The sequence below is a fragment of the Protomyctophum parallelum genome, assembly GCF_964188405.1.
Source record: "Protomyctophum parallelum genome assembly, chromosome: 13".
NCBI lineage: Eukaryota > Metazoa > Chordata > Actinopteri > Myctophiformes > Myctophidae > Protomyctophum > Protomyctophum parallelum.
Genome location: NC_139708.1, coordinates 34661873 through 34687977, shown reverse-complemented (window position 1 = coordinate 34687977; position 26105 = coordinate 34661873). Strand labels below are relative to the sequence as shown.

General features: G+C 41.4%; 1 protein-coding gene across 2 annotated transcripts; it reads right to left on the bottom strand.

Moving 5' to 3' along the window:
* LOC310868430 (ras-related protein Rab-37) lies at positions 1–24331 on the bottom strand. Of its 2 annotated transcripts, none has more exons than XM_083778883.1 (10): positions 24229–24331; positions 23520–23688; positions 21785–21895; positions 15908–15949; positions 15079–15145; positions 14566–14618; positions 10090–10155; positions 3940–3996; positions 3184–3260; positions 1–810 (listed from the first exon to the last, which is right to left on the bottom strand). In XM_083778883.1, exons 1-10 carry the CDS (start codon positions 24258–24260, stop codon positions 705–707), a joined length of 780 nt encoding a protein of 259 aa, XP_083635009.1. In that variant the 5' UTR covers positions 24261–24331; the 3' UTR covers positions 1–704. The 2 variants fall into 2 exon arrangements, with proteins under 2 accessions (XP_083635009.1, XP_083635008.1); XM_083778882.1 differs by lacking the exon at positions 24229–24331 and adding an exon at positions 23998–24115.
* Positions 24332–26105: the final 1774 nt, after the last annotated feature.

The following is a 26105-nucleotide window of genomic DNA, read 5'->3' as shown; positions in this document are numbered from 1 at the left end:
CACAGTGAAAACAGTGATTCTTTATTCTACCCAACACCAGCATTATACGGAAATAAACAGGAATCTTACCAGCTAGAATCACACTGAGACAATAAAGAAAGAAATGCATACAAATTTACATAATCCTCAAAGACGCAAATAATAAAAAAAATCCCAAAGGCGTTAACAGTGACTGTAAGGCGAGCGTGGAGTGCAGTTCACCTCCTGTTAAAAATGTACTCACGATTAACACAACCTCACTGCGAAATGCTGTACCCATTCAATTGAAAACAGTCAGGTGATTCATAAAACCAAAATAAGTTACCTGTACACAAGATGTAACAAAGTACACCCTTTGATATACATCGATATAAAAACAGACATTTGTCAGGCATTTCATGATAAAGCCATGGTGGCGTTTTGTCTAGTTTGTTTTGTCTGCGGATGGATACAGCATTCCAGACGTGAACTCCTCTAACTCGGTTTGCTTCGGTACAGCCGTCATCACAAAATACCACACAAAGTTCTATACGGTTGACATTATAAACCTCAATTCACATTTTTAGATAAGGGTTTGCCCAACCCCCAGTTCAGAAGCGTCGTCACTCAGATAAAAGCTCATTTAGAGAAGGGACAATGGCCGCCCTCCCCAGATTGGCACAGTTGCACGTCCAAGAATGAATTGGCCGTGGTTGGGCGGGTAGGGGGGGGGGGGGGGGGGGAGGCTAAGCCATACCACAGCAGCCAGACTTGTGCTTCTCAGACTCAATGTAGTCATGGATCTGGAACTTGGGCTCGTTGGTCTGCTGTGCCGCTCTCTGCTTCAGCTCTCTGGAGGAAATATGGAGAACACAGAGGGGGGGGGGGGGGGGTGGTAGCAGGAGTGGGAGGAGAGGGAGGTAAGCATGTGGGATGGAGTACAAAACAGTGATCTGATCCAATCTGCACCTGAAATGACTATCACAAATGAAGACGGTGAGAGAACTACATCACTCTTTATCCCAATATAGTTCTCAATCTCAACCCCAAGGATCCCAAATTGGTATGTTTTTCTTTTTTTCACCCCCATTATCTCTGGGACCCCAAACTACACTGTAAAATCAAGGAGTGTCAAAAGGTACAACAGGTTCATTTGGATACATTTCTATACTCAAGAACAGTGTTGTAACTAACGCCCTTACATCATGTTACATAACGAAACTATTTGCAATAACTTGTAACATAACGCTTTACATTTCCCCATTCCATAACGGCGTTATAGTTACTGTGCGTGTGTTAACCGCGTTATGGCGTTATTATGTTATGTCAACTTATGTGATCCAAGTGAAAAGTCTCGCCATGCAGCTCCGTGAGTCTATCTGTCATACAGGCGTCACTGTGCTGACTGCAGAGAGAGCGCTCTGTGTTGACAGTTTCGTTTGTGCTGCCTCTCATACTAGCCTCTGAACCCACATGGCTTCACACCCTAACATGAACAAAGCAGTGAAAGCACGTCGCAGAAGAGGTCATTGATTGGCTAACGTAGGGCCAGATTTCAGGGTAAGCCAATCAGACAGTCTGACAGAGTAGGGCGGGTCTTACTGGCTGTGGTAAACACAGTCACACAAACCCTTGTAATGCATACACACTAGACACTAAACAGTAAACGCCGGTTGAACGAAAATTATAATACCAGTACCACACGCGACAATGGCAAATGCGGATATTGTGTAAGGCTTAAGCAATTTTTTTGTTAAATACCTCTTGTGCATTGCACTGCACATACAGCAGCCTTACTGAAAAGCATCTCAATGTGCTTATTGAGGCTGAAAGCACTTTAAGTTTATCCATCTTTTTTGTTCAAAATGGCCAGATGTGAGGTAAATAATTATAATACCAGTAACACACGCTACAATGGCAAATGCGGATATTGTGTAAGGCTTAAGCCATTCTTTTGTTAAATACCTCTTGTGCATTGCACATACAGCAGCCTTACTGAAAAGCATCTCAATGTGCTTATTGAGGCTGAAAGCACTTTAAGTTTATCCATCTTTTTTTTTTGTTCAAAATGGCCAGAGAGGTAAATAAAACTTTACTGATAGTTTCTCTTTGTGAGGCTGAGCTTTGTTTGCTTGCCAATGTTGAAGATGTTTTTGACATTATTTTTCTGTAATGTCAAGTCTGGCAAAGGAGTGTAGTTGATTTACTTGAATAGTGCCAAAATAGTATTGTTAACTAATAACTTTACGGAGTAAGAAGAGTGTAGTCATTTTTTTTTTGATTATTATTAATTTTCTTCATATTGCACAGCACCATGTTTTTTTGTTCCACTACATTTCATAATGTTAGGACCTTTTTATTTTTTTAAGTAAAGTAAAGTAACTTGAAAATAGTTACTTTCATAATTTCATAACTAGTAAAGTAACTAATTACTTTTTTAGATAAGTAACTATAACTATAACTCTTTACTTTTTAAAAGTAACAACACTGCTCAAGAGTGACCGAGTCGGACCCCTGGTGGTGCCGGGACCCGCTGTTGAGAAACTAGGCCATTCCTATCCTATACTCATTCAAAGCACCACTAGGCTGTTGAAGACGACAAGACAAGACAATTATTTGAATGTTATTGGCCTCTCTATTATAGGTAAAGCGTCTCTCAAGGGGGCATGGAATTGATTTTATCTCCAAGGGCGACAGAGAGGCTGAGAGGAAATAGCCTATGTATGAGCTCACAACGGGTTGCAGAGTGACACGCTGAAAGTAAAAGTGGTTAAATGTGACTGTGCTTCATATTGAGCATACCTATTTGCACGCACCTCGACAGTACCATACTGACCTGACGAAGATCTGTCAAGAAATTCAATAAAGTAATTATTTACCAAAATAATGGTGTGCCATGATGACCTGTGTCATATTGATCATAAAGGCATTGCAATTGGAAAGTCTCATTAATGAGTTTGAATTCATTAATTCATTAAGATATCCCAAATCCTGTTTGCCTATTAAATATCTCCATTCTTTGAGTCTTTTTAAAACAGAGGTATGTCCAGATTGAAATGGTGGAAGTCAAACAAGACCTAAATGACTGACGGGCTCCTGAAGAGTTCCATACTAATCTCACACTCCAAAAGATCTTTCTCAAAAAGAAACCTGTTGAAAAAGGAGAATTCTGTGGCAAATAATTGTATGGTTGAGCATCTGATCTCATGTATTCATAAGACGTACTTTGCTAAAGCGAGAAAGGCCAGCTCAATGTTGACTGCGGTCTTGGCACTGGTCTCCATAAATGGCACGCCATATTCCTGAGATGGAAGAAGTATTAGGAGAACAGTCAGCCATTTGGAATGTCTTTCATTGAGGAAGCATCAAAACCATTTCTATATCAGTAGTTCATACGTTTTCATGTCAAGGACCCAAAAAACTATATGCATTTGGCCGCCGAACCCCATCTGAAAATATGTTGTTCCAGGGACCCCCCAGAAGTAAATATTTGTTCACGTTCACTGTGAAAGAATATATATTCAAAGATTTGCACATTTTTCAAAAATAGCAGTGATCTTGTAGATCTGCTATTTTTCTGTTTAAAAAAAACATAAAGTAAGTACATTTGCTCAAGTACTGTACATTAAGTACTATTTTGAGGTACTTTTACTTTCACTTGAGTACCATATGTCATTAGTCTATACTTTACTTCTACTCCACCACCATTGTACCTTTTACTCCACCACAATTATTACAAAACATACATTAAACATTTAAGCCTAATTAATACTTCGGCCAATCGAAGAGTTTTGAGCTTGCAGATTGGCCATTTACGTTTACCAAAACGTTTGATGAAAGTACTATTACTCATGGCACCGCAAGTATATTTTCGATGCTCAATACTTTTGTACTCAAGTATCATTCTGAATACAAGACTTTTGTACACTGTAGAGTAATTGTACAGTGTGGTGTTGAGTGTGAGAGATCCTCTTACAGTACCTTAGCCAGCCTCTCTCCATCCTCTGTCTTTATGACGCGTTCTGCAGCCATGTCGGACTGTTAGGACAAAGGGTGCAACAGTTAATACAACTAATCAGTTTAATAGTTTGTAATAAATATCACAAAATAGGGCATGAGTGCTGAATCAGACCAATCGATTTAGTCAATTATAAAAACTACATTAGAAAAATGTCCATGTTGATACATTTAAAACGTGCTTCCCGATTATCATATAATCAAGAAGCACGTAACTTGTAGAACAAGTATGGGGCACTAGTTATGAGCAATGTAAAGACAAACAGACAAGGTAATGCCCGCCACATGAGACATTTACAGTATGTCCAGTGTTTTGCCATAAGCTATAGCCGCTGTCTCAGGGCTGCACGAGATGAATGCAATATTAGCATCACCACAGCAGCAGCAGCAGCACCACAACAGCTCAGCTTTTGGAATCGAATGTGCCCAGTCTCACTCCACCCTGCCCCTACCCTCACTGGCAGTGTTGCCATTTCTGCTGCTTATTAGAAGTGACTTGGAGCTTGTTTTTCAGTAAAGTCAGTAGTTGCAACCATACAGTAGGTCGCATTTACTATGAAATTGTGTATTCCCCTCATGTCGTGCTCAGGCGCGTTCCCCTCCGCCTGCTGCAGCATCTGCCTGGAGCTACTGCCGGCAGCCGGAGAAAACTACAGTTCTCAACAGGCCCGGCAGTACCTGGGACCTCATCAAACCCTGTACAGTGTACACTCAAGAGAATGTCCCGGTCCCCGTATATGAAGCTTACATGTTCTGACATTCCATATGTTGATTTGATCTCATCAAACCCTGTACACTCAAGACATGCCTTCTTGAGTGTACAGGGTACCTAAAGGGCGACGTTGTCTTAGGCGTCTTACTGGTAAATATTAGGTGGTTGCGGCTTGCGTTTTTTGGGGGCTTATGTGTAGTTGCTTATGTGGACTTGTTTCCTAATGTTCTTTAAACCAGAGGTTCAAGGACCCCCTAATTAATATGCATTTGTCTGTACTCTGCAGAAAAGAACCAGCTTAGGTGGTTCAGGCAGCTGGTTAGGATGCCTCTCAGGCGTCTCCCTAGGGAGGTCTTCGAGACACGTCCCACTGGGAAGAGACCCCGGGGAAAACCAAGGCGCAGACGATCCACTGGCCTTGGAACGTCTCGGGATCCCCCAGGAGGAAGTCACTAATGTTGCTCTGGAGAGGGAAGTATGGAGCTCTCTGGTGGAGCCGTTGCCCCCGCGTCCCGACTACGGATAATCGGTTGAAGATGGATGGATGGATGGATGTACTCTGCAGACCACCATTTGAAAATATTTTATGCCAGTGGATTTGTGTCATTAGATTCCACATATTTCAAATGGCCAATGTATATAGGTTTAAAGGGCTCATGTGGCCACAGTAGTCTATAGGGCCCAGCAAAATATCCCAAAAGGGCGTAAACATTTGTCGCTTCCAGCCCGCATCCTTGTTGTGGGGCAAGTAGGACCCTAGGAGAGACACAGATCAATCACTTTGCTAGAGTGACATGATGAGCTTGTAACCTAAACAGTGACTTTTCCAAGCTATTACACTACTTTAATGGTGCAGATTTGCTCGGTTCATACTTGTGCCATAACAGAAGGACTTTAGAAGGAAAGATTTTATTATTTGGACTTTTTATCAAACAATCAAGTACGCATTATATAATCAATGAGGTTTCTATTTTAATTGAGTGTCTAGCTGGTCATGTCATGATTTTTATAACACTATTAGTATAATTGTAATCCATCTACAACCTAGTAGTGAGGTTGCAGATCAGCTATTTTCAATTTTCAACAGATTTAACTTTAAAAACCACCCGATCAACATTGTATTGTATCTTGTTAAAGTGTTCTTGATTAATGTATTCATTTGTTTAAATGAACACCCAGAAAATAGCCAAAACGTCACTTCTCTGCAAAAGACGTAAAAGTAGGTCAACTATCAATTAACTACCGGTAGCTTATTAAAATATAGCCAATATATACCCTGGTGAGCTGCAGATCAGCCATTTGCAATGAACAGAGTTAACATGGAGATTAATAAGTGTAATAAGTGTTCTTGAATCATAGCCTACCATGTGTTATCATAGGCAAATGGGCAATCAAATCTATAATAGTTTGTTTCTTAAATAAGGTATCAGTTGTTGTAGGCTTGAAAGTTGGGCAGTAGCTGTCAAAATCATCTTTCCATTCTGTGTGCGAGTGTGTTCATAATATCCCCGATTTTGCGGAGATAAAGCTCTCTTCCTAATAGCTGTACATAATGTTGAGCGTAAGCCTCGTCTTTCCATTAGTTTTCCGTTCAATCTTTAGTCGGCAAATGAGTAATTTTACAAACGCAAAGCGTGTGAATTGTCATTCACACAGTTCAGCTCTGGTTCAGTTTGCCCCACGTCACGGCGAGGGGGCGGAGATCAGAGATCTATGATGAGTTGATGCTGGAAACTATAGTCACTTCTTTTGGGCTCGTTTTCATAGACCTGTTTTTGCTAAATCTGGCAACACTGATGAGTGACACAGCTGTGACCCCAGGGTGAAGCGTGAGTCCACCAGAACCACCAGGGGGAGACATATCACACACACAGAGACACACACTGGTGTTTAGAGGGAATGTAGACTAGAAAAACCTATAGCAAATAGCAATATCAATTTGATAATCAGGTGCACCAAACCTTTCTCAGTTGATCCTGAGGTTTGTATCATGCATATTCCGTGAGTTAATGTGCATATTTGAATACATTCGCAGAAATAACAAGTTGAAATCATCCAACTTGCGTTTTGGTGGTGTGAAAATGAATATTTAATCAGATTCAGCTGTGAGGACATTTGCAGAGTAACCATTTGGACATGTTAATTATGGCTAAATAGCCATTGGTGGTTAATTATCATAAATTATGTATAGGAAACAACGCTAAGCAATCACATAAGTCTGTTAAATGTAAAAAAAAAAAGAAAGACAAAACATAATTTGAATATTTCTGTACTACCGATGACTACAGAGGCAGTAAATACCATAACAATTTGCCTATTCTCTTACCATAAATCCACCAAAACACACGAGATGAATGCAATATTAGCATCACCACAGCAGCAGCAGCAGCACCACAACAGCTCAGCTTTTGGAATCGAATGTGCCCAGTCTCACTCCACCCTGCCCCTACCCTCACTGGCAGTGTTGCCATTTCTGCTGCTTATTAGAAGTGACTTGGAGCTTGTTTTTCAGTAAAGTCAGTAGTTGCAACCATACAGTAGGTCGCATTTACTATGAAATTGTGTATTCCCCTCATGTCGTGCTCAGGCGCGTTCCCCTCCGCCTGCTGCAGCATCTGCCTGGAGCTACTGCCGGCAGCCGGAGAAAACTACAGTTCTCAACAGGCCCGGCAGTACCTGGGACCTCATCAAACCCTGTACAGTGTACACTCAAGAGAATGTCCCGGTCCCCGTATATGAAGCTTACATGTTCTGACATTCCATATGTTGATTTGATCTCATCAAACCCTGTACACTCAAGACATGCCTTCTTGAGTGTACAGGGTACCTAAAGGGCGACGTTGTCTTAGGCGTCTTACTGGTAAATATTAGGTGGTTGCGGCTTGCGTTTTTTGGGGGCTTATGTGTAGTTGCTTATGTGGACTTGTTTCCTAATGTTCTTTAAACCAGAGGTTCAAGGACCCCCTAATTAATATGCATTTGTCTGTACTCTGCAGAAAAGAACCAGCTTAGGTGGTTCAGGCAGCTGGTTAGGATGCCTCTCAGGCGTCTCCCTAGGGAGGTCTTCGAGACACGTCCCACTGGGAAGAGACCCCGGGGAAAACCAAGGCGCAGACGATCCACTGGCCTTGGAACGTCTCGGGATCCCCCAGGAGGAAGTCACTAATGTTGCTCTGGAGAGGGAAGTATGGAGCTCTCTGGTGGAGCCGTTGCCCCCGCGTCCCGACTACGGATAATCGGTTGAAGATGGATGGATGGATGGATGTACTCTGCAGACCACCATTTGAAAATATTTTATGCCAGTGGATTTGTGTCATTAGATTCCACATATTTCAAATGGCCAATGTATATAGGTTTAAAGGGCTCATGTGGCCACAGTAGTCTATAGGGCCCAGCAAAATATCCCAAAAGGGCGTAAACATTTGTCGCTTCCAGCCCGCATCCTTGTTGTGGGGCAAGTAGGACCCTAGGAGAGACACAGATCAATCACTTTGCTAGAGTGACATGATGAGCTTGTAACCTAAACAGTGACTTTTCCAAGCTATTACACTACTTTAATGGTGCAGATTTGCTCGGTTCATACTTGTGCCATAACAGAAGGACTTTAGAAGGAAAGATTTTATTATTTGGACTTTTTATCAAACAATCAAGTACGCATTATATAATCAATGAGGTTTCTATTTTAATTGAGTGTCTAGCTGGTCATGTCATGATTTTTATAACACTATTAGTATAATTGTAATCCATCTACAACCTAGTAGTGAGGTTGCAGATCAGCTATTTTCAATTTTCAACAGATTTAACTTTAAAAACCACCCGATCAACATTGTATTGTATCTTGTTAAAGTGTTCTTGATTAATGTATTCATTTGTTTAAATGAACACCCAGAAAATAGCCAAAACGTCACTTCTCTGCAAAAGACGTAAAAGTAGGTCAACTATCAATTAACTACCGGTAGCTTATTAAAATATAGCCAATATATACCCTGGTGAGCTGCAGATCAGCCATTTGCAATGAACAGAGTTAACATGGAGATTAATAAGTGTAATAAGTGTTCTTGAATCATAGCCTACCATGTGTTATCATAGGCAAATGGGCAATCAAATCTATAATAGTTTGTTTCTTAAATAAGGTATCAGTTGTTGTAGGCTTGAAAGTTGGGCAGTAGCTGTCAAAATCATCTTTCCATTCTGTGTGCGAGTGTGTTCATAATATCCCCGATTTTGCGGAGATAAAGCTCTCTTCCTAATAGCTGTACATAATGTTGAGCGTAAGCCTCGTCTTTCCATTAGTTTTCCGTTCAATCTTTAGTCGGCAAATGAGTAATTTTACAAACGCAAAGCGTGTGAATTGTCATTCACACAGTTCAGCTCTGGTTCAGTTTGCCCCACGTCACGGCGAGGGGGCGGAGATCAGAGATCTATGATGAGTTGATGCTGGAAACTATAGTCACTTCTTTTGGGCTCGTTTTCATAGACCTGTTTTTGCTAAATCTGGCAACACTGATGAGTGACACAGCTGTGACCCCAGGGTGAAGCGTGAGTCCACCAGAACCACCAGGGGGAGACATATCACACACACAGAGACACACACTGGTGTTTAGAGGGAATGTAGACTAGAAAAACCTATAGCAAATAGCAATATCAATTTGCGTTTTGGTGGCGTTTTGGTGGTGTGAAAATGAATATTTAATCAGATTCAGCTGTGAGGACATTTGCAGAGTAACCATTTGGACATGTTAATTATGGCTAAATAGCCATTGGTGGTTAATTATCATAAATTATGTATAGGAAACAACGCTAAGCAATCACATAAGTCTGTTAAATGTAAAAAAAAAAAGAAAGACAAAACATAATTTGAATATTTCTGTACTACCGATGACTACAGAGGCAGTAAATACCATAACAATTTGCCTATTCTCTTACCATAAATCCACCAAAACACAGGTTGGAAGACAGACTTGTTATTTCGGCTAATATTGAAATATGTAAATTTTAAAGTGTCATTACATATGCAGTTATGCACGATACAAAACAAATATCAAAACAGCAAAAACTGATTCCATGTAACAAATGACCTTAACCTAACTTTATTTAGTATATTGTTGAAACATTTTAACAAGACAAATCCTTTCTGATGGGGGTCCGCAGACAAATACAAATTAATTTGCGTGTCCTTGACCTGAAAACGTTTGAACCACTGGCCTACACTTTTTTGTGTCAAATAAGTTATAAATTATTATACAATTGGTACAGTATACATTCTTTTTTCCCCCTTTTACAGTATACATGTTTAAGCAAGCCCATGTGTGGTGGGGGATGAGGCGAATGGAGACATTTGTATTACAGGTCAAATCGTTTCATTCTGATCTTTCTGCGATGCTAAAGAGAAGCTTGCTCACCTTGTTGCCGAGCAACATAACGACCACGTCCTTCCGGGCATACTCCTGGACTTCAGTGAGCCAAGCCTTCCATGCAGAAAGACGGATATAGGAAAGACAGAGAGATACAGGAGAGACCGACATATAGGGGAGAGACACACATACAGGGGAGAGAGAGAGAGAGAAGTGGGAGACGGAGGAAGGAGATCAGTATAGTTCTGCAACAATCGGTTATCTTCTTAGCAATTACTTTTTCGATTAATCAAATTAAGAAGTGTTTTTTAATGAATGAACTTAAACCACTTCAGCATTGTTTATGAATCAACTGACCACTTTAGCATTGTTTAATACCATGTCACACAACAGTGACGTGCAGCAATATTTAAAATAGCAGAATGTTTCAAAATCTTCAAAATGACTTATTTTTTAGTACCTTCCATGCCTAAAATATGGATTGATTATTAATGGGTTATTGTGTGAAATTATCAGTTATGTTTTATAATAAATTCAGTGTGTGTTGTGTGTGTGTGTGTGCACTCGTGAATGTGGAAAATGTGATGTAATTTGCATTACAGCTCTTAAAACAAATGGTAAAATGTTGCGCAATAGCATAGTATAATACAAATGCAAACTGTACGGTAGATATGGAAATTGGAAGCATGTAATGTAGTGTGTGTGTGTGTATTTTCTATGGCATGCATTAATATTTGTGCATGGCGAGATTTGTGCAAACCGAGTGGTTTGGTAGAAGAAGACTACATAAACAGGCATACTGAGTCCTTTGTCATCATACTACACGAGTAGGTTAAAAAGGTAAAACTTCTGCTTTTGTATTACTCAAGAGGATGAGTCACTGTACTGCATGTCCTCACAAAACCTACCTACAACAGTGCGTCTTTTCATTACTGAACCAGACGCTGTACAAGTTGCGAATGGAGTGATAACAGTTTCCAAAGAGGAGACATTCTAAACCCCTGGGAGCGCCAAGTTGGGGGGGCTCTGCGTTTCAAAAAGGAACGATGTGTACCGTTCAGCTCGAGTGGCTTTTTTCATGACAAGCAAGCTTAACGTGGAGGAAGTGAGAATGGACGACAGACGCACAGCCACACTTAACTGTTAAGTCTAACCAGACAGCGTTTGCCTCACTCTTTTTAAACGCTGCCACTAGTCGGATGGAAACCTTGTATGATCAAAACCGTTACAGCTCAGGAAATGGAGCGAAAATAGCAGATCTAAAGCTCAAAACGCGCGTTGGGAGCCTGTAGTTGGTTATTTTAACTACTTAAAATACCCTCCTGTACGATGAAGTAGGGCATTAAATGACAGAAAAAACTAAATGTAAATATGGAGATACAAGGTTTCTGCCCAGTGCCCAACGGCCACAACATGCTTCTGTCATTTGGTCCACCACCACCCCTTCCCCTTACTTCCCGGGCCGTTTGGTCTTCGCAGTCGAGGAAATAATTTCTACTGTAAATTGGATTTCTGTCAGACAACTCAAGAATAGATTTAACCAATATTTATTATAGAATGAGAATACAAATGTGCATATATTATTTATCTTGGCGTTCGGCTCTGCTGCATTTTCTCCCTGCTCAGCGCGATTAAACACCATCATAAAACATTAAGAGCAGGAAGATAAATAAACAATAAAACCTCATGGGGGACATAAATAACAGAATCCACCGGTGGTGCTGAGGTGAGGGTGGGAGCAAACATCACATAACAACCAGGAACCATATGCAGTGGAAGGCAAGGAAGCTTTGAGAAGGAAAGGTAATGGTCACGTGACTGGGTTGCGCCATGAGACTTTCATGGACGCTTTCATGGGAGCCAAATTACCTGGAAGTTCGTCAGAATGCACTGGAGTCAATGAGAGCTCAGTGACCAGCTCATGAACAAATTATTTATGAATGACTGAGACCTTTTGTAAAGTAATCACTTCTGGAAAAAGACATGTTACACATTGTCTGCTGTGTTGCTTTTCGATGTGTACACTGTAATTTTTATAGAGGTATGGTATCTAAAGAGCACAAAGTACCTTTCTGAACGTACCAAGTATCGCGAGAAGTATCTCGTGATACCTCGGAGCCAGAAATTAAATACTGTGCACATCGAAAAGTAAGTGATTAGAAACCAACCTGTGATATGTCTTTGTTTATATTCCTGAACCGATTATATGATAAAGGTCTCAATTGTTCAGAAATAATATTTGTTATGAGCTGGTCCAGCTGGCTCCATTCACTGCCATGTATTCATTGAACTTCCGGTGCGAGTTTGGCTCCCATGAGTGTCCATGAAAGTGTCATGGCGCAGCCCAGTCACGTGACCATTGCCTTTCCTTCTCAAAGTTTCCTTGGAGGAAGGCAGGAAGAGCATGAGTCTAGTGAGCTTAAGTAGCCCGCCCAATTGGTCAGCTTGATTGATTGATTGATTATTTTATTAGACAATATCAAATGCAAAAACAGTACATGGTACAGTCAAAAGCACATTTATCCAAAAGGATAGCACCGACAAAAGACCTTGCAGTCTTGTTTCCAACATGACTGCCACATCAGCGAATGATTTGTGGGACTTGCACACACTTATACACCCACATAGTAATGCAGCATATTAACCCCTTGAGTATAGTATGCGCCTTTGAGCACGGCATGAATGCCCTCTAGTATATCTGACTGAACTAACTCCGCAAGCTACGTATCATTAGTACAAAGCATTATCTAGCTCGCTGCTTGGTAAAAATGGAAAATTCATACATATATATTTAAGAGATATTTAAAAATACTAGACCGGCCAGCCTACTCGGGAACGATGCAAATAGGGAATGCAATACCAGTTATACGCGCTGCCATACGAGTACAGACAGTCTGTGTCCATTTAGTGCCCATAATGGAAAAGACCTGATAAACGTATTTAGATAATGTGTAGAGAAGGTCTGAACAGTGCAAGTGGAAAGTGGACTGACTAACTAATCAAAATGGCAAGTGGAGGAAATTCGACTCAATGCCGTGCACTCAACTCCAATGGGTGATCACTGGCACACTGGCATAGTAGAGGATTAGTCAAATAAATGAAGTACCTCACATTTGTATGTAAAATACATCCTGCACATAATTCTACATTCATTAAAACTATGAACTCTGTTAGTTAGGATATTGCTCTGTCTAATGATCATCATAACAATGTAAAAGAACATATTTAAAAAGAGAAAGTCATTTCATGGACAATCTAAATATGTTGGAAATTTTTATGTGGTGTCATTAAAATGTATGTTGACATGGCACACTGACTATCACGCCTTATCACCATACATCACAATGCATCATCACATTCCGACCAATCACAATTGGCGTCCTCACTTCTCAGCGGCCAATCACAATTTGTGTCCTCACCTTTTCTCTCCTTAATTTTTATCCTCAATATGTGCATTGCTCAACCAATCAAATCATCGCTGTGGGGTGCTCAGCCAATCAAATCATCGCACAAACATGCTGGGCATAGGATGGGCTAGCGCCCCTCAAACATCCCCAAAAAGGTTGCAGACCCCTGGACTAGACAGACAGAGACCCGAGGGAGAACATAAAGTCATATTAGTCAAGCTAGCAGGAGAAATATAGGTTCACCAGGGTACCAGCGTGACATTTATTTGTAAACTGGGTTTTTAGGTCCTGAATTTTGTCACGATGTTTTCACCACTTGCCAAAAGAAACCCATGGGACCTTAGTTGACCTCGGCAACACAATGAGTGTGACCATAGGTCTCATTTACTATGAGAACCTGCATCTCCATAATATGGTTGTCCCAGAGCATGCCCTAATACAATCCCTGTTATGCCGATATATGGAGATACCTGATGTCATCAATATTAAGACCATATATGGGAATGTTAATATATGGCCATATTGTGACAGTCTCATGATAACCAGTGTGGTTGCCGCGACGCAAGTCACACTTGCAAATGAACCAAGTTGGTACAACACATAGATCTATTATGTGGAGCCGACATGAAAAGGTTTGGGAACCACTGTGCTTCAAATGGGGATCCATAATTGGTGTCAATTTGAGGGTCCTTGACATGAAAAGGTTTGGGAACCACTGTGCTAGGATATGAGAAGCTCTAGTGTGGGAACGACTGTGCTAGGATATGAGAAGCTCTAGTTTGGGAACGACTGTGCTAGGATATGAGAAGCTCTAGTTTGGGGAACCACTGTGATAGGATATGAGAAGCTCTAGTGTGGGAACGACTGTGCTAGGATATGAGAAGCTCTAGTGTGGGAACGACTGTGCTAGGATATGAGAAGCTCTAGTTTGGGGAACCACTGTGATAGGATATGAGATGCTCTAGTGTGGAGAACCACTGTGCTAGGATATGAGAAGCTCTAGTTTGGGGAACCACTGTGCTAGGATATGAGATGCTCTAGTTTGAGGAACCACTTTGCTAGGATATGAGAAGCTCTAGTGTGGGAACCACTGTGATAGGATATGAGAAGCTCTCACCCTGATATTGTCAAACGACTTCTGTCTGGTGACGTCATACAGCAGGAGGAGAGCTGGGGAAGAATAAACAGGTTAATGTATGAAAAGAGGAAAGCATCTCCATAGACCAGAGTAAAACTCCCAGACAGAAATCTTAGATTAAGTCATATAAGAACTGTGTTCCAAACATAAACAAAACCACCCTGTATGTGACTCTGTGTCGTTATGATAGTTACATTTGATAACGTGTTTGGAGAAAAATAATATTTTCTTACGTTTTAGTACTTTTCCACAGTCAGTTGATGCATGACAAACGTATGCATTGCACAACACATTAACACAGACCTACACTACACACAAAGAATGATATGTAGTTGTTGATAAGTCGCATGCACAACACACACAAGAAGTCGCCTCTGTCGGGTGGAAACCTCATATGTCCAAAACTGTTACTTTTGATCATCAAGTAGGGCATTTATTTACAGAAAAACCAAACCATAGTGCAAAGTGCAGTATTATAAGAGCAGGTGTTACCCTGGGCATCTCTGTAGTAGGCGTGCGTTACGCTGCGAAATCTCTCTTGGCCCGCAGTATCCCAGATCTGGAACAAACATCATAATTACACACCAGGAATCTTGAACAATACTATCTAATCATTCAAACAAGTGCTATTATGAAGTCACAGCATGAAGATGGCACCATTTTCCACCACTTTCATCATGAATGAGGCCCCCGCGTGAAAGACGCCATTTGTCATGGCATAGGCCTTCGCAAGAGGCAAATTGCCTCCTCCCACTCAGCTGAGTTGAATGAGCAGGATGTGGTGCTAGCTGTTTGCTTTAGATAAGCCCTGCATGTGGGCAAATATCCCTGCCTGCAGAGCCTAAATATGAATTGAATTGACAAAATCTGAGAGGATTAGCAATGCAAATAATTAACATGTCAGGTGTAAGTGTAGACCTTGGTCAAACAGTGTTTGCAAATGACCGTTTCATTTTGTTTGATCACCTCATGAGTAGGTTTAGGAAAATGGAAGCAACCCATCTGGTAATCCCATCCCCAATATCAAGTGAAAATCAACAATGGCGGACATTGTAAACAAAATGGAAATGCTAATTTAGGACTGAAGAGGCCAGAGGGGCAGGGGTTATACCAAGTAGGGCGATACATGATCCCTGGTACCACCTAATCAGTTGGCCTGTTCCGAAACCAATTTCCATAAAAACCTATATGAGAAGGCCTGATTGTTGAAAATTGGGTATTTGTGCAGATAGAAGACAGAGAGGAGCCTCAAAAACACAAACGAAAATGGGACAATAATTCATGGTGTAGGGCCTAAGTATGGCATTAAAAGAGTTCTTACCTGAAGTTTGACTTTCAAGTTGTCCACAGTCACCACCTTATTCTGAGGGGCAGAGAAAGAGGAACTCAACCCACATACTGTATATACACACACAGGACGGAGTGCCAGTGCTACAGCTTGTAGACCTAAAACCCGGACGAGTGCGCAGTGCATGGGTTCCCTCATCGGATTACAAATGCCTTTTCTCAAACTTGTTCATGACATGGACCCCCAAAATTAACTTGTTCATGCCAAGGACCCCCAAAATGATATATTACAATCCCCCCCCCCCCCCCCCCATCAGAAAATGTTTTGTGCCAGGGACCCTCCACTCCAACCACCCCCTCGCCAGGACTGGACCTAGAAGGAAGCAATGTGTTTTTTACCACCAACGAAAGAAAAGAAAAAAAATCCAACATCTTCTCATAAGCAAACAATGATGCTGCCTTGTCTGCCAAACATAAACATAAGAAAATGACATTACGTTGCATTGACTGCTTTATCTTGGCCCGTCGTATTTGAGGTACGTCTGCAGTTGATGCAAGACAGAGGCATTTTAATTTGGCCCAATGTGAAAGATAAGGGCACAGTCACACATGTGAATAAAGGCAAATGACAACCAAGTGCCATCAACTACACACACTCCTTTGCCATTAGTTTATGTCAACATTCAAAGTCAACCCCCACATGAAGCAGCAGAAGAGAATTAGCTTTTGCCAGTGCCGTTTTAATTTGCCCCTTCGGAAGTGAACAGGAGGCAAATATTAAATTTGTGCATGTGCAAATTGAATATTCTGGCATGGGTCCTAAGGGCACGGTCCCCAAAAAATCCTCCACCTGCCGTTTCCTTTAAAGATTAGAGGGCTTTGAACACTAGACGCTGAGTTGATGATTTCGGCAGCAAACTCAGAAGGCCACAGACACAGCAGCATGTAGCCCAGGAAACTAGAAAAATGCTGCTGGAGAAAGCAATTTGCACCACCCACACAACAACAAGGTCCTGAGATTAGACTTAATTGCACAATAATGCGAAGGAAGAACTAACACTTCGAGTTTCCTGCAGTTGTCAGGGGCACCCTGACATTTCCTGCCTAGCCAATATTAACCTAAAACAGCCCAGAAAACAGAAAGATGAATGCAGCAAGTGACGCATGTGATGGTGGGAGGAAACAAAGAAAATGCTTGTGAGGGAAAATAAAATGAGCGAGGTGGTAAGAGATAAAACTTGCATGCTGCATCTCCACCTAGAATCTAGATGCACAGTATTTCTCCCTCTTGCTCTGTACCTTGCTTACCTGCTCTCTCACCCCACCTTAAAAGTGTCAACTCAATCCAACTATAATAGCAACAACTTCCTCCCAGGCTGAAGAAGTTCAAAAGTGAAAGGACTGACTCTTCCTTGTTCCTCATTAGAAAAAAGCACCCTTTGAAAGAGAGAAAGATAGCTATGTCTGATTGGTGATGGGGTAAACGCAGTGGTTCTCAAACTTAATTGTATAATAATATTAATTAATATGTATTAGACGAAGGCCCCCCATCGGAAAATATTTGTGCCATGGTACCCGAAACAAAAAATATGCTGTTCAACTATTTTCATAAATATCATACATTTCACATTTAGAACCACTGGGGTTAAGTACCTGCCTACCACTGCGGATAATGGGGTTCTGCCTACCACTGTGGAGAATGGGGTTCAACTCCACAGGCGCTCCATCCAACATCATTGGCAGTGTTGTTGGGAATGCGAAAGGTCGGTCAGTCGGTCGCCCAACAGGGATAGCATGCTGGCGACTCTTAGGAGGTTGTGGTCTACTACACCTCCACAGATCAACAACTGTGGGTTCGCAGAAATAGGGACCAAGCTGTAATTTATTGTTCGAGAAGAATCAGCATAACTAAAGTGGGAGGGGGGACAAAACTAAAAGTAATTGATCAAAAGAAAATAATTAACTCTGAGTGAGAGAGAGAGAGAGAGAGAGAGAATGTGGTGCAGGTACTGTAGCAGATAAGGTTGTGCATGACTTTCTCAGTCACTCTGTAGCTTCTGTATTGCTGACAGAAATGCAGTGGGAGCATAGCTTGTTGCGACAACACAAAAACATCCTTCAAGCATGTCTGCAGCTGGGTCCCTCTCAATTAACCGTCGTCACCTGCAGTTGTCGTCCACCTTGCCAGATTGGACTTAGTTCAACCTGCCATTAGTTGCCATGGGATTACACTTCCCCTCTCCACTCGTGACGTTGACAGAGCTGCCCACATGGCTGCTCTGACACACCCGCATGCTGAGTAACAGCTACGAGGAAACGGGTCCAAAAATAGACCGCCAACAGCAGTCTGCTTGTCAGAACACACACACACACACACACACACAGACACAGACACAGACACAGACACAGACACAGACACAGACACAGAGACACACACACACACACACACACACACACACACACACACACACACACACACACACACACACACACACACACACACACACACACACACACACACACACACACACACACACACACACACACCCCCCCCCCCCCCCCCCCCTCTAAACCACTTCTGTGCCCTTTACCTATGCAAGCAAGCAGGTGCAGTCTCATTTATAAATTAAAGCATTTAGCAGACACAAACACTGACCAATAGTGAGAAGCACAAGAGTCAGAGCCATAGAGCAGGAGTGCCACTTCATAATCATAAAAGGGGCACTGTAACTCAGTGTTAATTCAAAAATATAAATGCAAGAGTTGACCCAAATGGACCAATTTAGGTCCATTACACTCTCTAAATTAAATTAACACTGAAGATTTCACTGTGCAGCCATGGATGTCCTCATGAAACTTGAAAACAAGTGATAATTTCTACATTTTAAACATGATCTTTGCCTAAAACTTACCAGCAAATCATTGAATAGACCTCCCGAAGAGCCAATGGCCACAATACATTTTAGATTCAAGATTTTCATTGTCACACAGATATACAAGTACATGCATTGTGAAAAACTAAGGTTGGGGGGTGCTCCACAATACACATACCGGTAAATAGATAATACTAAACCCATCTAAAAAGGTTTTTAAAGGGTCAAACAGCATACAAGGCCATAACACCATTTAATAGCCTTGGCTATTCAAAAATAGCAGATGTACAAGCTCACAGTGCGTCACTTCGTGCCATGCTGCAAGTTTGTACATCTGCTATTTTCTTTAACACAAAGGAGACTTTTAGGAATGCGACAAAAAATTACATATCCATATACATTTTTGGGGGCTCAACTATCCCTTTAACGGGTTAAAGGAGAAAGTAAAATGTCCATTTTACGGGATAAACTGTCTCAACGTGGTTCGATCTGTCAAAACATTACGCTCCCTAATGTCCCCACTGCCATCAGAACAAGACGGTACATCACTACGCCTAATGCAACACAATTTCCTCCTCAAACCAAACCCTATTAGCGTTGAGTGTTTAGCCTTGAATGGAGGGAAATGGATGGAGTGGGGGGGGACCACAGCGTCTGGAGTTGATCAGCCACTGTAACGTTACGTCAAGCAGTCCACCTCCGGTTCTGCGCTCAATGGATGAATCCAGGAGCTCAAATGGATGTATAGTTTATCGTTTAGACCAGTGGTTCTCAAACTTATTCATGTCCAGGACTGCCAAATTGATGTGCATTTGGCCACGGACACCCATCTGAAAATATGTTGAGCCCGCAAAAAAAAAAAAAAAGATATATTTTTGTAAAAAAATTAAATAAATCACTTTCAAGATTTTTCTAAAATTATCAGACATAGATGTCCAAGCTTGTAGATCTGCTATTTTTGAATAGCCAACATATAAATGGATTAAGTGGTTAAGGCAAAATGATGCTATATTAACTACTTTTCCTGGGGACCCCCTATTATCTGAGGGTCCTTGAAGCCAAAACTGTTCGAGAATGACGGTTGTATGTAGCCTATGTCTTGCATGTGTCGTGTGCTAGTAGGTGGCACGATATCCGCGGGAAGGTGAGAGCTTGTCTGACAGTTTAGTTCCTCCAACCCTCTGTGCCTCTACACAGCAAGGCAGACTTTAGGCAAAGCTACGGCAGTCCGCTCCGGCAACCGGAAATTGATCAGTGCTCGATGGCGATGCAGCCCTTTCTACTTCGTATATCTTTTCTATGTCCGAGCATAGACATGGTAACGCACCGCCTGCCTCCGATTGGCCTAGAATGGCAACACGCAACAGTAATTTGTGTAGAAGAGGCAAACTAATATTGTTTGTGCCGTTTGCTTTGATTGAATAATTGATTGAACACGTAGGTACTATGATTTGATTTGGCTGTGTTCTAAATTAAAGTGTTAATGTTGATTATCGTGTATTAATCTAAACTAACACTAAACTTACCATGTCTATGCTCGGACGTAGAAAAGATATACGCCTTTCAACTACGGCAGAACCTACACTTCCACGTAGTGTCTACAACACCATGTCATAACCATATGTTTATTGAAATAAACTGTCATACATTTACACCGATTGCTCCATCACCTCTCTCTTCTGCTGTGTAATGTGTTGGCATGCTCTGAATGAAGAAATAAAACGAATCGGCAAGTTAGCTGATGCGCGACGGGGTGTTTATTTTTTTTCAATGTCCGTGTTTATGTTTGACACATGCTGCATAGACGCATCGTCACCATGGGAACCAAAAAGCGATGGGAACCCGTCGCCTACGGCTGTTCGCTTAACGATTTTGACAGCTACGGCGATTGAGTCATAGCCGCCATACTTCCGCCTAGCGGAGCAGTCCTGAAAACAGTCGTTGCTTAAGTCCCTAATTTCTCCTGGAGACAGACATTTGTGCTATGCTGCTGCCGCCGTTTTTCTGAAAGCAAAGAAATCTGAAAAAAGCAGCAGTCTACACTCTACAGGGACCTTACATTTCCTTTATAAAAGGGCATGAACATGTAGAATTGTAGATGAAACGCCGTTTTGAAACCCTGTGCAAACACTTAAATGTGAAACGAGAGCACAGAAAAAGAAGAAAAAGGGTAAAACAGCAAATGAGTTGACAGAACAGGAATATGACAGTGGTGGAAGAAGTACTGATTTTATCAGTACGTGTCAATGCCACAATGTAGAAATACTCTGTTACAAGTAAAAGTCCTGCATTCAAAGTTATTTCTATTCAAAAATAGAAATATCCATTATGCAGAATGGCCATTTCAGAATGTTTATATCATGTTTTCTGACTACGATCATTAAGTAAACCCTAAAATTGCAAGTTCAGTTGTGAGCTTGTAGAAAGATCTATTTTTTAAAGAATTTAGAATATATTTGATTAATAATTAATATGCAAAGCAACTGAAGCTGTGAAATAAATGTAGTATAGTAAAAAAAAAAGTACATTTGCCTCTGAGATGTATAGAGGATAAGTATAAAGTATCAATAATTGGAAATACTCAAGTAAAGTAAAAAGTACAATAGAATTGTACAGTATAAATGGGGTCCAGAGACCCACAGGCGTCCTTGAGGGAGGGGGCTCCAGCAAAAATAGATAATAATGCAATTATTCTGCCCACTTTAGCCATAGTTTACACTTCAGCTATTCAACAATAGCAGATGTACTTTAATAGCAGATGTGTGGGCTTAAAAGTACATCTGCTAATTTAGAAAATATTTGAATATTTTGGTTGTTTTTTCAACACAAATCTTCCCTTCTGGGGGGCCTTGGCACAAAATAATTTCAGATGTGGGTCCACGGCCAAATACATATCAATTTGGCGGTCTTCACACAAAGAAGATTGAGAACACTGCTTTACACTACTGCGTGAGGACGAAGCCGTCTCGAGGCACGGCCGACGTGGTGGAGCCATTCGGTGGCTCCAGCGGTGCTTTTAGAGGAAGACTGTATCTCACCCTAAAGTCTATTCCCACGGTGGCTATGAAGCTGCCTCCCAGAAAGCAGCCATCTTTAAACTGAACCAGCAGACACGTCTTTCCCACACCGGAGTCCCCCAGCATCATCACCTAGAGAGCAACACAAGACCACAACACCACAGAGCGAGTGTCAGTGGTTTGACACTGGACTTTGGTTACATTTTGTATACACTCAAAATGGATTATGTGTAAGATAACAATACCTCGACTACATTACGAGTGCAATAGGCTACCGAGGGAGTCTGTTATTGTTCCATATTGTTTCTTGTCTTAAAAAACTATTGCTAGTTACAGCTCCGTCTAGGGATGTGAAGCAATCGTGAAATCACAACACGAATGTGTTGTGATTTCACAATGTTTTCACAACGGAGAGCTTTGAGTCAGACGATGCATTGAGCTTGCGATGCCATACATTGTATGACATTTCTCAAGCTCAATTTGTCCGCTTGCCTTCTTCTATTGTTAAACTCAAGAGTTTTAATGAAGGGTTTCTTGTGATACAACCTATGGGTACACCACAAACCATTGTTTTTGACTGCTTTTTTATTTTTCTCTGCTTCTGTCAATACTTGATATAATACAATAGATTTGAGGGACTGATGTGTAATCACAAAATCCACCAACAGGATTGCTCATAACAAGCAGAACACAATATATATATATAGGCCTCCCTAAATGCATAGTAAGACTGCACAGTCTAGCAACCATGTAACGAGCAAAGTGATAGATTTGGGAAACCCCCAGGGACACGAAATAGGACTTCTTCCTTTAGAATTCCATCACTCTGGGCTTATGGAAAACAGTGAGATGAACAAACACCGGCACTTCTGGTGGGAGGGTTATTGGCAAGGTGCATCAAGTCCTCCCTCAGCAAATATTTGCAAATCACCATGGGTGGGCCCATTTAACACGAGAGCATCATATTGTCGCTGTCAGGCAGAAACCTTATATTTCAACTTCTTATGTTTTTGTTTCATAAATGAATGGTCTACTTCGTCACACTACAGTGTCACACAAAAGTTGCAAAAATTGCGATTTACAAGCTGTAGCAATGAGACATGACTGAAGCTTGCCAAAAGAAATTACCCCCAATGTTTTCTGTAAATAGCCTACAGTAAATTACTCCTTTTACTGCTGCTAGTATTGATGATTTCTTGTATAGTCTACTCTAGGGGTCTATTGAATTCAATACACAGGACCCAAAGGAAACAAGCCACCTTTTTTGTTATCCTTTTACTTAGCATTATTGTAAATTCTGTTACTGTACATCTCATCTCACTTATGTCTGAGATAGCATTTGGTCCCCATTTGGTAATAGCTAGCCTACTGTACTGCCATAAACAAATGTAAATATGTACTAGTAAGTATAGGGTGTTCATCACAGTAGGGCGACATTAGAAACAGCCAGTGCCATGCAGTGCCAACTAGACTAGCCTACAATAACAGAAAGCATTCATGTCCATTTGACTTCTTAGTTTCCACATTATTGATTGAACGCCTTTTTTTGTATCCACTAACACCACATTAAACTGTAAACAAAATGATGATTCTTATCTGCAGCGTGCAGGTCCACCCAACCATGCATAAGACACCTGTTCCTCCGCTGCACGGACAGGATTCTGAACATCTCACCGCCGCTTGTTAACCAAGTAGTATACATAAACGCAAATAAATACGGTACGCTATATGATATGATAAAAAGAGCAATACACACCTTGAAAACAACATCATAATACTCGTTAACAGACGCTTCTCTCGACAACACATATTTTGACGTTCCGTTTCTAGTCTGCTGTTTATCCGGTGACAACGGATGCTTTCTTGTGGACATCGCAATGATGAAAGCGTGGGAGGATAAGACGCCAAGTCTGTCTGCAAGATCTCTGTCAAGATCTGTCAAGAGAGAGAGGAGAGATCCGTGATTCAATGCAAGATCACCGGAGGGCGTCCAGTCCGTCGGTAATCATATCGCTTTGCCAAAAAATGTCACCGAGAGCGCAGCCTGAACAAATTATCTTAATTAACCAATCAAACGACGGCGGCGAATTGAATCGGCGTGATCCAAACTTAAGCTGACGAGCGCCGAGGGAGCACAATGAAATGTCCACGCTAGTAGTTTGCAGCCGTGCAGGAAATAACAACATGACATGAACTAGGCGGAAACATTGTTCAGTTCTGTAGAAGAGAATTACATCCTCATCCTTTTACGCGTGGGAAGATGATGAATGATGACGATGAAGCTGTATCTTGGCAACAAAGTGAAATGTGACACTTTAATAGTTGTCCTTATTTCCTTCTGAAGTTGCATGCAACGTGACGGTCAATCAATCACGGGTAACAGGCTGCAGCCAGCCTGCATACCAGCAGGCGTTGGGCGTCAGAGTGTGAGTGAGTGCATGTCAGAGTGTGTGAGTGTGACTCACCCTCTACAGGTGGTGTTCCATTCATGAATCATGATAGCAGAAAAGATAAAGTCAGGAATCAGGATAGAAAGGAAAAACCAACAAAGGTCAAGAAAAGAGTTCACAAAAGTGTGTGTGTGCGTGTGCGTGTGCGTGTGCGTGTGTGTGTGTGTGTGTGTGTGTGTGTGTGTGTGTGTGTGTGTGTGTTTTGTGTGTGTTTGTTTGTTTACACTAGGTTAGGTTTAGGGTTAGAATTGTAGAATATATACAATCTTCCACATAAGTGAAACCATACATAGCACATTTTTGTTTTACTATAGCTCTTTGATAAATAAACTACCGGTATACTTATTTTAATCCCTCATCACAACAATTCCCCTTTAGGTGGTTAAATTCATTGATTGATTAGCTACTAACAAATCGATGCAATAATCCCCTTCATATGTGGATGAATGAATATTACTAACGACTAAAGATTCCACAAATATTGTAATCCCTTATCCCCCATAAACATGCTTAAAAAAATAATTTCTTAATTTCCTCTTGTAAAGAATTTTAATTTTTTCTGCAGTATTTGTCTCCCCCCAGTGGTCAAGACACAATGAGAGAGGGCGGGCAACAGAGAGGGAGAGAGATAATCTTCACATTTCTGCTGTGCTGCTGTTGTGTTGACATACATAATGACACAAGGTCATGGTTCATTTATGTTACATAACTGAATTGCACTCTCTCTCTCTGGTCGGACAGAAAGCTGGCAGCAGCATGCCACATCTCACCCCATTGCCTTTGGCTGAGGCAAACAAGTAAATAGAAGTCCATCCATTCACATTTCACACACAACTTTCACACAGTGATATATATATTTTTTATCCGACGATTTTGTAACCCATTTCTTTCACCCACTGTCAATTATCTAATGCAATCCTGGGCTCTACGCTCCCTCTGCCAACCTGCAGAGCAACAGACTGACCTCATGCTTCCTTCTATGCATGAGGAGTCCAAGCCACTTCTTTTGACCTGACAGGGAGAAATTTCCCCAGTTAGAACTTGGATGTAGCGCGTGGAAGGAACACGTTATTCCAACCAGTTCCTTTCCCATCCATCAGGCCCTCCGGCTGGCCAGGGGAAGGCTAGAGACCAGGATTGTGAGGGTACCTACCTAACCCTATAGGGGAAACAGGGAGAAAAATACAAAGTCCACACAGAAAGGCTCTTTCACAAACCAACCCCACCTATAGGGTATATGGGCACTGATGACACAGAGGAGAACGTCCCCAGCGCGGGAATCATGACTCTGACCTCTTAAGACATCTTCTCCTTCCGTCCGTCCGTCCGTCCGTCTGTCTGTCTGGAAACCTTGTCCAAAACCTCAAAATTACACAGTAGTTTGATAAAGGAGATTCAATAAAGATGACACAACCTTACCACACCAATGGAGGAGTCTAGATGTCTGTGTGTCTGGAGCTAATCTTGCACACTGTTCAACCGAATTGTTGAGCACACTATAGTGTGTGTGCTATAGTGCCAGGATAGGTCAGAAGTACATCTTTGCACATATATACAACTTCAAGTATACAACTCTAATTTCATAATAAAATTGATCCAGCTGAACTGCTGAAGAGTTGCTGAAATAATACGTCATCATAGACATTGTACGTATGACTAAAGCTAGCTGACCACATGAAGTGTGAGCACCACATTGAAGCCACACCATTATGTGGATACAAATAGGCTCACTTAAATATGCCTATGGTAAAATAACCCAGACCAAGACATACTATATCTGACCTAGCCTGTGATCGAGTGACTGAGGAATATATTGGCTTTTTTAAAGAACTTAAACAGACTTATCACAATTTCCATATCTTATCTTAGATCATACATCAACCGCATGAGAA

What these genes read in the sequence shown, in the direction of transcription:
- LOC310868430 (XM_083778882.1), bottom strand. Translation starts at nt 24,113, where the DNA reads ATGCAACTTCAGAAGGAAATAAGGACAACTATTAAAGTGTCACATTTC. An exon ending in CCGTGGGAATAGACTTTAGG is followed by an intron (nt 15,950 to 21,784) that starts GTGAGATACAGT and finishes TCTGCCCCTCAG; the next exon opens with AATAAGGTGGTGACTGTGGA. An exon ending in ATGGAGAGAGGCTGGCTAAG is followed by an intron (nt 3,261 to 3,939) that starts GTACTGTAAGAG and finishes CTTCCATCTCAG; the next exon opens with GAATATGGCGTGCCATTTAT.